General features: G+C 42.7%; 1 protein-coding gene across 6 annotated transcripts; it reads right to left on the reverse strand.

The window, feature by feature from the left end:
• Positions 1–125: 125 nt before the first annotated feature.
• Boss (G protein coupled receptor bride of sevenless) lies at positions 126–11,682 on the reverse strand. 6 transcript variants are annotated; one of them, XR_012991789.1, is made up of 10 exons: positions 10,153–11,682; positions 9,376–10,063; positions 9,050–9,178; positions 8,054–8,542; positions 7,412–7,924; positions 5,952–6,440; positions 4,681–5,021; positions 3,520–3,708; positions 606–2,079; positions 126–504 (listed from the first exon to the last, which is right to left on the reverse strand). XR_012991789.1 is itself a non-coding variant. In XM_076309649.1 (10 exons), exons 2-9 carry the CDS (start codon positions 9,503–9,505, stop codon positions 2,847–2,849), a joined length of 2,304 nt encoding a protein of 767 aa, XP_076165764.1. In that variant the 5' UTR covers positions 9,506–10,063; positions 10,153–11,682; the 3' UTR covers positions 2,023–2,079; positions 2,803–2,846. The 6 variants fall into 6 exon arrangements, 5 of the variants coding, with proteins under 5 accessions (XP_076165762.1, XP_076165763.1, XP_076165764.1 ...); XM_076309649.1 differs by lacking the exon at positions 126–504 and adding an exon at positions 2,803–2,870 and having other exon boundaries at positions 2,023–2,079; XM_076309647.1 differs by lacking the exon at positions 126–504 and having other exon boundaries at positions 1,648–2,079; positions 10,259–11,682.
• Positions 11,683–13,641: the final 1,959 nt, after the last annotated feature.

Raw genomic sequence — 13,641 nt, forward strand, 5'->3', positions numbered from 1 at the left:
ACCGACGCGAATGAAATTTAGTGGCCCATTTTTTATCGATCGAAGCGCGAAACACAACTGTCTCGACGCGTTGCGTATCCTCGCCGAGCGATTTAATGTGTGCTTCTTTCTTCTTATTTTTTTCCATTGCGAAGAAAGAAGAGAAAACTCTAGGACGATGTTCAAGTACGGATAATATTTCGATATAATTGGGAACGGCTTCTTCTCGGATCGATCACTTGCTTCGTGGGTAACTTCTGAAGATTACCTAAGGATCAAAATAAAAAAGTATATAAGTAACTCTGTATAATTACTGCTTCTATTTAATTTTACACAATATTTTATGCGTTCTCCGGAGAGTATAGATCAGAGAACGATAGAGACTTGGTCCGAAATTCGAATCAATTATTTATTCAATTTTATTTTCACTATATTTGCATTTTATCCCAATATTTTCAATTCGTTAGAATTCCAGTCGAGAGATCGCATTCCGTATCTACAGTTACTCGTCTCCGGTTGTATCGTCTGAAAATGAAAACCAAGGGTCGAAAGTTAAAAATATGTAAATTCACTCGAGACGAATCGAGTACATTAAATCATCGCTTTCGTTTTAAATAATACGTTACACGGTCCCCGAGGCGCACTCTCGTTCAAAAAATTGAAATTTTATACGTTCAACGTGTCTCGTTCGATTTTCAATTAATCTCGATGTTATTTTCGTTCGGTTGAGATCTCAGTGTGGAAATTTTCACTATATTTGCATTTTATCCCAATTTCGTTGGAATTTCGTTTATCATTATTTCCTTAGAATTCCAGCTGAGAGATCGCATTCCGTAACCACGGTTACTCGTTTCCGGTGTATCGTCTGAAAAAGAAAACCTCGTTGAAAAAATTGAAATTTTATACGTTCGACGCGTCTCGTTCGATTTTCAATTAATCTCGACGTTATTTTCGTTCGGTTGAGAGACCTCAGTGTGTAAATCAAATCCGAAAATTTGATTTCTCGTTTAATCGTAGCGTGGATCGGTCCATCCGCGGTGAAAATTTTCATTTCTCGTGGATTCGTTGCGACGGTGTTCGAATATTCACAAAAGTCCTACGGGGTTTCCGGCTTACGGCACTGTCATCGATATTCCACCGGAACACACACCTGTGCCCTGATTGCGGAATTACGATCGGCCGTAACGCAATTTTCGAAGGGAACACGCGAGATTGGTTCCCCGGCTCGCGAGCCCTTTTCCTCGCAATAGGGCAACGCGGGAGCTACACCGTCGCCTCGTTTTCTACTTTAATTAAGTCGATAATGGCGGTTCCGGTGCAACGGGTATTCCGCACGCGTGGAATTGAATGTCCAACGAAGTTCCCGGTTCACGGTTAAATCCGATCCTGATCGTAAACTTTCGAAAATCGGATCTCAAAGTCGACGAGATCCTTCCCCGGTAACCTTACGATCAGTTCCCGCGAACCCTGTAACGCGGGTCTCTTTCTTTTACAGAAATCAATTCTGCACGTTATCGACCATCAAACTGATTAACATCGAAATTATTAAAAAGAGAATGCGCACGTCCACCGGAGGGAGCATTCGAGCGACGTATAAATTATTCGTGTCCGATAAAATACACACGTGTCGTAAACAAATTGTCTTTGTACATCGGTACTGAAGTTATCAGTACAAAAAGAAAAAGACTCTCTCCACTGTTCGATCGTTCGAATCGAAAGGATTTATTTCATTGAGAGCTCGGGGTCAGGTCGAGACGAGAGAGACGTTGGGGGGGGGGGCACGGTTCTTTAGGCCGCGCGTGACTACAATATGAACACCGGAGAGGGGGGATTAGAGTCTCAAAATCGCGTTATCCTCGTTACGTTGTCCTCTTCGTTCTCCTCGCGGATGGCCCCCTCGATTTGCGCGAAGACGGGACTGGTGGATCTTGCGGTGTACATCTCGTCACGAGGTCTCCGATTCGATCCGCGGTTAGTCTCGACGTAGACGTCGGTGGTCTCTACGCGATCGTTCTCGTTCCTGGTTCTCTTCTTACGATGACACTTGGGCCGTGCGTACGCTGTATTCACGTTGCTTCTTTCCGCGAAGCTCGTTCTTAACTGGAAACGTTACTTCTTCAGTTCTTAACGTGACGACACAATCATCGGTATACGATTACAAATCACACCCTCGAAACGGCGATTACGAATATTTTCGAAACTTTGAGAGGTTCTTTGAAAAATATTCCACGCGTATTTTTTTCAATTGTGCAACAATTCACACGGATGACGAATATATTCAGTCGATGGTCGTTTGCATTCGTTTCTTTGTGTATTACTTTTCTATTCCAACTTGGACAACTGTTGTCATCAGTTCGATAGAAACTGGGTTGTTCGGAAAGTAATTTCGTTTTCCAAAATGGAGAGTATGTAATTTAGTAAAAATGTTTGTACACTCCAAGAAATCGTGTTTCATTTTCACCCCAAAAAAAAAAAAAGAAAACGAAATCACTTTCCGAACAAGCCAATAGAAGTGTAACGAAAGTATTACGCGGGGAATATTTTTCGAGGCGTCGCTTTGCACAAAAGTTTTTTTTTCGTAAATTATATACAACTTCTCTACAGGGTGCTACGAAAGCGTTTCAGAATTTCGAGGGTGTACATAAAATCGCTTAACTGGCCAAAAAGTGTGTAACCAAATTTCTAATTCGAGCGAACGAATTGTTACTATATTATACTAATGTATCAACGAATTGTTGGAGGTAGTGCCTTGGTGACTTTGAGCGACTAATTCATTTCGCCCAGATCTCCGCGACGATGCAATGACTAAAAGTGTCTATATACCTTGGGAACTGATTCGCAGCCTGGTCTTTACTAGATCTGTTTTCTTAATTCTGAAGAGTGGAATATGCCTGAAAATTTTACATCATTATTGAATTGGCCTGTATCGTTTAAATACTGGATTATGTACTGTACGAAGCTTAGATGTTGATCTCTGGAAGGAATTGTGATCAGACATTTTAATTGGCCTTCAATGGTCTGCGACTGAGCATAAGGAACACACACGTTGAATTATCCAACTGCAAGAATTAAAAATTTTTCATAGTTTCATCAATCTATCGACACCGTTATTATATAAGAAACAAAGTGAAAAATGTAGAAATAAGATTTTTTTGTAATTGGATAGTTCCTTGAGTTTGATCGTCACTACTTCTTCACACTATTTCTTACTCGCTTACTCTTCTTACATACCTTCAAACTATTTCTCCTAGGATTACGTTTCACTCGAAACATTAAGTAACAACGGTGGGCATAGGTCATTGAAATTCAAAGGTACGTTACTGTACTACATACTTTTGTAACTCAGGAATTATCTTTCCAGCTTCCAACTACAATTACAAAAGCTGAAGAGCAACAGAATTTTACACTCTACCATTGGAGGCTAAAGCTGCACAACGAAGAGGTAATAAAAAGAAAAACGTGCTTCAAAAAAAAAAAAGAAAAAAGTCTCACGATCGCATTCTAGATGCACACTTGTAACATTTTTTAAAAGTTATTCACTTCTCGCATTTCCGCGTGGAATCCGTAGTTGTTGTATCCGGGAGTCCCCCGCATGTCAGACCCCCTTGATTGGGCCAGATACTTCTGGTTCGGACTCGAGCTGCCGTAATAATTTGGGTACGTGGACGCAGGCTGCAAATTCGTCGCGTTTCCTCCACCGGGGTGCACGTAATCGTAAAACGGACGTGTCTGAAGAACATAAAAGATTTTTCATGCGGACTGTTTCGATTCTTAACGACGCTTGTATAAGAGAAATGTACGAGTGTGAGTTTCTACTTTAAACCGGCAACAATCGATTCCAGTGTAAAGGGTGGTCTACCAGAAACCAGGACATCTTAACAGCTTCACTGGTTCAACCAGCAGAACGAAGTGTTCGATAATTATTTCTGAAAGTAGCTTACATTTACATAATTGATATTTGAAGTTAACGTGGCGATTGATTTTGTTACGTAACTCGAGGTACGAAAAACTTACGAAAATGAATAAATTAATCGATACACTGGAAATAACACGTCGATGAGGAAATTCAAGAGTTGCTTTTCAAAACGTTAAACGAACGGATAACGGTCACTAGGGAAACAGATGTACTTTAATCGACGAAAGAGAAATATTCTAAATGGTAACAAAAAGAAATATATCTCTACAGAGTGAAGGAAACGAAGGAATTCTTGCAAACTAGAAAAAAAAAATATACATGTCACGCTCGAAAAGAAAGGATGACTGTAACACGTATCGAATGAAAAATAAAAGAATCCAAAGAATCGGATTGCCACCTAATCGAATTACGTTGATTCCATAATTAAATATTGGGTTGTTCGGAAAATCGTTTCTTTTTTTTTTCTGGTGAAAATGAAACACGATTTTTTTCGAGCGTACGAACATTTTATTAAATTATATATTCTCCATTTTGGAGAACGAAATCACTTTCCGGACAAGCCAATAGTAGCTAAAATTTTTTAAACGGCAACACGATCCGTACTTTGACGCCATTCCAGCCTTATGAAGAACGATTTGCATTTAATCGTTCATTTGTTTATTTCGATCGTTACTGAAAACAAAAGAATATTGGATTAAGTAAACGGACCAACAACGAAGAAAATGGTCTCCGACCATAAGAACCGAATAGGTGGCAACCCTACCGACGCAATTCGTTGCTCTGACCTGTCTCATGATCGTGTTTATCCTTGGATCGGGGCCCAGATCGGTCGATCCAAATCTCTGGCCGAACTCCTTTCCTCTGGCCAAGTGATTGACCATGTAATAGGTCCTTGGAATTAGAACACCTACGATGATCAAGTATGCCGTGGCGATGATAGCAAAGGAGACCACCGTGTCGCGTGATTCCGGTTCCATCAGGATGAAACAGGTCAGCCAGATGGCCCATGTTATCAACAGACCAATCGAGGTGCCGAAGAAACATTTCCCTTCGCGATAATTGCGCGGCAATTGGACGATAAAGAAGCACACCACGAACAGCGCCACCAGTAGAAATATATCGTAACCTGAAATTGGTTTTTATTACCACGGTTCGTGTACATTTATTAAGAACACCTCGGGGATTTGGCGAGGTATACGGACGGAGGGTGCGCGAACGACTGCGATAAATTCTACTGCGGTCTTATGTTTTTATTGGGAACGTGAACGCACCACGGTTTCGTTAAGTGTTTTTTGCCGAGTCGCGGCGAACAAATAAAGGCCAGTTTCAATCCACGGTGGCCGAAGGGCGAGAAGATAGGGGGGGAAAGATGGGAAAACAAGAGAGGAGTCCACCGGTGGACTCGTAAGGTTATCTTAAGTCACTGTAACGTAGGAATGTACTATTAGGCACTGGTGAGAACGAATCTGGAAGGAATGAATATTTCAATCGAATATTCCACCGAATAGAATCTTGACACCTTCGTCGTCGAACACGCGACCAAGGTGGGAAGGGTACCACAAATATGGTCAAGATTTTTAATCACAAATAAAACTACGTGTTTAAGGTAGACGAGATTAGGAACTGGTGAGAACGAATCTGGAAGGAATAAACATTTCAATCGAGTATTCCACCGAATAGAATCTTGACACCTTCATCGTCGAACACGCGACCAAGGTGGGAAGGGTACCACAAATATGGTCGAGATTTTTAGTCACAAATAAAACTACGTGTCTAAGGTAGACGTAGAAAGAATAGTCGGAGAATGTACCGTCGGAGTGGCAAAAAAGATCTATAAACGCGGATTACACCGAGAAAACTTAACAAGGATCGTAGGTGATCGAGGAAATCATCAGAATTTAGAAGGATCGGTAGGTCGGGCCCAGTTACGCATCCTTAATTACTGTCTGTGTTACTTGAACATATCGTTGTCCTGAAAAATTGGAAAATATCTGTAATTTACACGCTGAGAAACGACCGATGTTTGAAACGAGGATACTCGAAGAATATGGTTTACCGAGCAGAGCGATGAAGATGAGGCTCCTAATGACGAAGGCCGAGTCCTCGGTGCTGAGAGCGAAGAACATGATTGATATCGCCAATTCCACACCGAACATGAAGAACACCATCAGAGCCTGCAGATATCCGTTGATATGCGCGGTGAAGACACCTCCCTTGGAGAAAACCAGGAAGAAGGCTCTGGACAACATCACCGAGAAGTCGATACCAAAAGCGAGAGTGGTCACGAGGATCTTCCTCGAGTTGAGTATCTCTGCGCCTACGTAGGCGTCGTTCATGCAGAACGGAAGGACCGTCAACAGTGTGAAAATATTCGCCAGTATCAGGACGATAGTTAGAGCTGGATTCCCATCGAGTACATCCTCGACGATGAAGCGGTAGATAATGAAGACAGCAATCACGCCGCAGGCGAGTGTGCCGCACACAACCACCGTGAGGAAAATTGGTATCCAGTTGCCCGGCTTTAATAAACCCCCGTCGAGTGTATCTGTAACGAGCGGAGACATTAGTCGGTACGTTGTTTCTGAGCACACCAACGAGGTTCTATCGAGGAATCGTTCTTGCCCCCTATTCGTAAGGGTGCAAGTATCGACCTACGTTCCTTTCGAACAGACCTTTCTAATTATCAGATTATCCTTGTATTGAAAATTCTCTATTTTATTCTTGGCAGATCGGATGCAACACTATCATTAATCTCGAGAGTGTATTTGTCAATTCTCTACAATGATTTACTATCCATCTATAACAGATTTTTGTCCATTACAGAGAATGGACAAAAACCATCTCGAGGGTTTACCTTTTATTCTCCATTTTATTCTTGGGTGATCGGATGCAACACTATCGTTAATCTCGAGAGGGTTTTTGTCCATTCTCTATAATGGACAAAAATCTATTATAGATGGATAGTAAATCATTATAGAGAATGGACAAAAACCCTCTTGAGGGTTTACCTTTTATTCTCCATTTTATTCTTGGGTGATCGGATGCAACACTATCATTAATCTCGAGAGGGTATTTGTCAATTCTCTACAATGATTTACTATCCATCTATAACAGATTTTCGTCCATTATAGAGAATGGACAGAAACCCTCTCGAGATTAATGATAGTGTTGCATCCGATCTCCCAAGAATAAAATGGAGAATAACTTGTAACTCGTAACTTGTAAAGCAACTGGCTAGTACTTTTAAAGCAACGATGCAAATTTTCAGTCACGAATGTAATACGATCAGGAAGGTCTTCCAAGACGATAACAATAGATTCTAGAATATTTTTCGTTTCTTAAGTTTTCAAAATCACTATAAAATTTTTTACCTATGCATTCACAAGTGTAAATTGCTATTCTAACGTACATATTTGCTTTTGATTGTATTATACCGAAGAGTGCCACAAATATGGTCGAAATTTTTAATCAGAAATAAAACTACGTGTCTAATTAATTGCCTCTATCGTTGCAAACCTCTAGTCACACCGCGTGGACCGTATCTCTTCTTAAAGTTCGAGCAATCCTCGCAGTTCTTAACGTACTTCTTCGTGCACAACTTGGGCATTTTAGGCAACCTTGACTCGGGTGTGATCCGAAACTTCAGGTTTGCCGGTTCCACTCTGTAGGTGGCCATGTCGATCAGTCCTTGCTGGCCCCTCATCGCCACAATGTACTTGATCGAGTGGAGCTTGGGCAGTATTCGCAGCGCGTTATACACATCGGAATTGCGTATCTCTAGGCCTACGTGGGGATTGAAACGTGGTAGCACGCAGGTTGTTTCCATTCCACGCGGACAGTTTCGTCTCTGGAGGTCCTGCAAAACCTGGGCGACCTCGAACACAGCCTTGCCAACACCGAGAAGATGCGACGAGTGAATCACCGAGTTGGCAGCCGCCACGAGGAAATCATCCGACAGGGACACGTTCTCCAGCAGGTTCATGTTGAAGGGTGGAGTTCTTACTACGTACGATCCTGGAGGTATAAAGTCTGGAAAATGGACGTCGTCGATAAATGTCAAAGAAATGATCAAAAATACCATTTAGAATATTATATCGTTGTAGACAAAATATTACATCGATATTAACCAAATACTATTTTTCGTTCGGCTCTAAATACCATCGACATTGGATCCATCTAGCGGCAGGACAATCCAAGTCTTCCTAGGTCCCTGAAGCTTCTCACCCCTCTCGATCCACTGTCGAATATCGTTCCTCGTCCCGATCACAACAATCACAGCTTCCGTCTCGTTCTCGTCCAGTTCCACGATGTTCGCGTAATTCTTCACGCAGATACCAGCCTCCTGCGTGGTGTCCAGAAAGAAGTTCAACGCGAAGTCTGAGTTTACCAGTAACAGATCGACGATCTCGAACCTGGTGCTCAGGTAGTGTACCATCAGGTTCAGCAACGGTTTCGTTAGATTTTGCTCATTGTACGTGCTGATAGGCAGGACGCTGTAATTACGAAACGGCTCCAGAACCGAGATGTACTCAGAGGGCAACAGAATCCCCAGTTCGTAATGGTCCGTGCAATCTGAGTACACTGCTGCTTGCAGAGATTGTTTGTACACCGTCAACTCGTCATGGCATGTGTCGAAGACTTTCAGCCCTAAACAGAACAATCTTTTAATAAAAACAGACTCGACGAAAGTGTGAGTTAATCGTTCCAAGTTTAGAATTAATTATCTAAAACGATCGAAGAATCACTCTTACTACGATATAAGATGGTTCCGATACCACTCAAGTAGATTTCTTTGAATCAAAAACTTTGAATTAATCACAAATAAAGCTTACTCCACCGTGTCGATAAGGTTGTGAACTTCTCTGTATCTTCTTTAAACGGAACAATCTTGTGATAAAAACAGACTCGACGAAAGTGTGAGTTAATCGTTCCAAGTTTAGAATTAATTATTTAAAACGATCGAACTACTGATAAGATGGTTCTGATACCACTCAAGTAGATTTCTTTGAATCAAAAGCTTTGAATTAATTACAAATAGAGCTTACTCCACCGTGTCGACAAAGTTGTGAACATCTTTGTATCTTTTAAATGGATATTATTGAAGTCATTTGTGTACCAACATCTAAAATAACGATTGTTGGTTATTTCTCTCACCTAGAGGAAATCCAGGTATGAATTCGTACTTGTTTAGAGTGTGAACCACATAAAATGCTGTGGAAATTTCTTGGATACCCTTGGGAGAGGTGGTGTTGCAGTACGGTCCATGATTGATATCCAGGAATACTAAAATTTAGCAATATTAGAAACTGGTTTGTGCTTGGAATTAAACAACTCGACATGGCAATTAAATAAGTGCTTGAAATTAAATAAGTGCAAAGTGAACCGAAGTGAGAGTTCGAGGGATTCAAAGAATTCACGGACTCGCTATTAAGTCCAACTCTAAGCGATATAATGTAATTAGTTGTCATCGGGCCTCTTACAAGATAGAACAGCGTTGCCAGAGATCTCCAGCTGGCTACGATTCTTCGCGCACACGGTTCGATCGAACGATGCCAACGACAGCTGCGGAATACACAGCAACACCACGACCTTGAGAAACGTCATTGTCATTGAAACAAGCGGCAAGGCCGCGACGAATCCTTGCTTCAATAGTACTTGACGAAACGCGTGTCACCGTGACCCAAGTAAAGTCTCCAGACGGAACACATTTCACTCATTGTCCGTGTTTAATCGATACCCCTTCAAGGGGTGTCTGGCATAGTCCCTATTCGTGGTTAAGTTCCGCTCACTTAATTCCAGGGACGATGAACGCCATGATCGAAAGAGTTTCCGTCAGCCTCGCGAGATCTCTTCGTTGGAAAAATATCCCATGATTCTTGTTCCCTGGCTACCCCAGGGATCCCTCCGTATCGCCTACCGAGAGATCGACGCTTGTGAACGACACCAGGACACGCGAGACTCTTACAGCGATGAGTATCCTCCGCAATACCGTGATCCGGCTGGGCACGCGTTAACTCCGATTAGAATCTATCAAATCGCGTGACGAGAACCACTGTTGGGATCAGTATTCAGCCTGGAACACATTCCCCTAATGTTTACGATTCTCGACGCCAGTATTTCACGTTAACCCGTGTACGCCTTGCGTCCTAGTCCACCTAACTCGAACTCCTAAAAAAAATATTATTTTCATTAATAAAACGGTACAGCATTTACAAGACCAAAGAGTCTTTATGGTACGGTAATAGGTACTTTTTTACGTTACGGTGGCGATTGTTCCGTTTTAGGTGATCTTCAAAGTTTCGATAATATTTTGTCTAAATTTTTACTCCAAGCATAGATGAGTTGTACTCTTGCTACTCTGACCTGGGGTCTAATCTCTGATGATCCACGTTCTTAATGTGGTACCCCTAGCCTCTCTGCTATAGTTTGGATACGCCGTGATGCAGGTGACCTGTTCGCCACTTTCTCGCACACTTGCTACGTCGATACATAGTTATCGAATCCTCCCTTTAATTAATGACGAGTGTTCTAATACGAAGACACCTGGAGGGAAAGATCCTGTATCCTATTCTCTAGATACGATCCTCTTCCCCCAGATACTCAGGTCTACTGGTTTTCGATCAATTGGTTGACTATGTTACATACATAGTTATCGATTCCTCCCTTTAATTGACACCTGGAGGGAAAGATCCTGTATCCTATTCTCTGGATACGATCCTCTTCCCTCAGATACTTTTGTCTGCTTGTTTTCGATCAATCGGTTAACCGTATTACAAGTGGTAGGTGTCTAACAAAGGTTTGGGGACTCCATTATGAGTAACAGACTCTTCTCCCCAACTATACCCGATCGTGTCCCGTTTGAAATTTTTTTAGCCTCGTGGTCCACCCCTCCATGAATCCACTTAACCTCGACCCAATTTACAAGTGGAAGGCCTCTATCAAAGTTGGTAGGTCTGAACCGAGAATCTCGGATCTTCCTTTTCCCGGGCTCTCGACGGTTGATCGCCCCTTCTCAAATTTTCTCTTTCAGATTCTTCGCTCCCTCTCGGATATTCAAAGACTCCGCCTGACGAGGCTCAGCTTTCCTTTCCAAACTCTCTGGACCCTCTTCTTGTTTCGAACTTCAACCCTCCTGGGTTGAAACTCCTCTCCGCTTCTCGACTCTGCCGCAAACGGTAGGTGTTGGTGACAGTTGCGAGTGCTGAACTATCCCCTTTGTTTTCTTTCACAATTCTCGAGCCTCGGTCCCCGATCCGCGACTTCTGCGATGAATCCACTTAACCTCGACCCAATTTACAACTGGAAGCCCTCTATCAAAGTTGGTAGGTCCGAACCGAGAATCTCGGATCTTCCTTTTCCCGGACTCTCGACGCTTGATCGCCCCTTCTCAAATTTTCTCTTTCAGATTCTTTGCTCCCTCTCGGATATTCAAAGACTCCGCCTGACGAGGTTCAGCTTTCCTTTCCAAACTCTCTGCACCCTCTCGTTTGGATCTTCAACCCTCCCGGCTTGAAACTCCTCTCCGCTTCTCGACTCTACCGCAAACGGTAGGTGTTGGTGACAGTTGCGAGTGCTGAACTATCCCCTTCGTTTTCTTTCACAATTCTCGAGCCTTGGTCCCCGATCCGCGACTTCAACCACTTCTCTCCCGATCGCCAAGTCGGTCCAGGTCGGCTTTGTTTACAAGCAGATGTCTGGGAAAGTTTGTACCACGCGCGAGTTTCGCTACTGGACTCCTTTCTTCCGAGGTTTTGGCGTCGTTCGCGGGACCCAGACCGCTTGGTCCCGTCTCGTGAACGTAACTGAACAACGATCGTTGGGTTTTCGGCGACGACGTCACCGATGCGAAACATTCACGACCGCCTCGAAGGAAGCAGCTGGCGCACTGCACAACGACGGTAACCACCACGGAAGCCGTACTTCTGGCCCTCCCCCTTCTGTGTGTGTTTTTTTTTCCTCTCTTTTTAAACGTATTACACGGTCACGTTGTGTGCGTTGCAGCCGTTTTAAGCCGCGCGCGTGCAATCTAATTGACAGCCGGGGTCTCTCCTTGACGAGACCGTGTTGAATCACGATCGCGGGATCGACGGATCCCTCTCGTCGATGATCGAAGTCGACAAGCTGTATCTCTCGTCGAATGGAAGCGTTAACCCAGTTCGATGTTCCATTTCATCGAAATCGATGCCACGGCGAATCGTGTCGTTCGTGAAATCTTCCTTTTCGGTTTTAAGTCTCGGTCGATGTTAAAGGGTAATCGTTTTCGACGGTTCGTTGAATCGAGAACGCTTCTTCTCGCGAGATCGAACCGCTCGGGAGCGCAGCGTGGATAATTTTTTTTTCTTTTTTTTTTTTTTTTAGGCGAGTGGAAATTTAGAAAACGGTTGGTACGTCGATTGAACGAAACTTTGCAAAGTTTTGAAGCTAGGGCCAAGGCTCAAAGATGGACGACAGTTTTTTTTCTTTGTTTCCTTGAACCTTTTCGAAAATTGGCAAGCGGTATTGTAGAAACGAAGTTAATGGATAATCTATAAGCGATCTGAAGTTAATTTGCGCGAAGCGTTTCGAAGAAGCGGTAGACTCGATCTTTGAACGAACTTGTACGGTATCCAATGTATCGACGCAATAATGAATAGTGAACTTTCATTTAAATATATTGGCTGCGAAAAGCGAATTCCTTCGGTTGTATGAGAAGAGGAACGCAACGTTATTTAAAACTGTTAAATTATTGCACAACTTGTTCGACAACGACAACCAAGGCCCCCTATTTACAGGGGAAAGAAAAGTAGGTGAAACAGCCGCTTCTAATTATCAGATTATCAGCAATCGTAATTGAAGGTGACAGGACTTATCTGGAAAAAAAAAAGAAAAAGTAACGACCTGCTTTAAAGTTTCAAACTTTCGCTACGTAAGCTATTTTATTTAACGACAGTGAAATCTGGCCTAGAAAATCAAAGAACAATCGAAAATGTTCCTAATCCTATCATTTGCAAAGCGCAACCTCTTAAAAGAAACTTTCCCTAGAATTTTTCATAAATTTTTTCAAACTCGCGAACGCTACGATAGAAAAATCTATTCCATAATTTCGACTTAGAATCACCACCTTTTCGTTTCTGCTACGTATACAGAGACATCCAGATTCATACTTCCGAACTATAATATCCGAAAAGGAAAACTGTATTTTCGGAGCTTGAGGTTTAAATTTCACTCGGTGCTCCCTCTTCTTTTCTTAAACATACTCGTCCAATATCTTTATAGTTTTCTCAAGGAGATAGAGTCTGGTTGCAAAGCAGTCACGGTATTCCAGGACACCGAGTATCGACTAGGTGTGTGCACGAAGCTGCGAGACGTCGGGTTTACGAGGAACTTCTCTCCTGAATTGATCATTTATTAGCGTAGTTGTGATTTAAAATCTAGAACAAACTATGAGGATAGCGCGCGCGGGGTCAAACGTCTATAAATTCGGTCCTAGACTTCAAAACTTGAGATTCCGTGCGCGGCGAACATCAACGTCGAAGAGGTCGTCCTGAGACGGCTTCGATCTGTCCGGCTGGTTGCCCAGCCAAGGCGCCGATCCATACTTAAGTGTTGTGTTGCATGAGCGAATTGGTGACCCATGCCATTCGCTCAATTATTTTTAGAGTCCAAATAACTCGTACGGATGCTTCGTTGAAAGAAACTGAACGTATCATTAGTCGTTGCAAACGCGTCTTTAATATCCTCCTGGCTTTCAATCGTCATATTTTCTT

Source organism: Ptiloglossa arizonensis, chromosome 4 (assembly GCF_051014685.1).
Source record: "Ptiloglossa arizonensis isolate GNS036 chromosome 4, iyPtiAriz1_principal, whole genome shotgun sequence".
Classification (NCBI taxonomy): domain Eukaryota; kingdom Metazoa; phylum Arthropoda; class Insecta; order Hymenoptera; family Colletidae; genus Ptiloglossa; species Ptiloglossa arizonensis.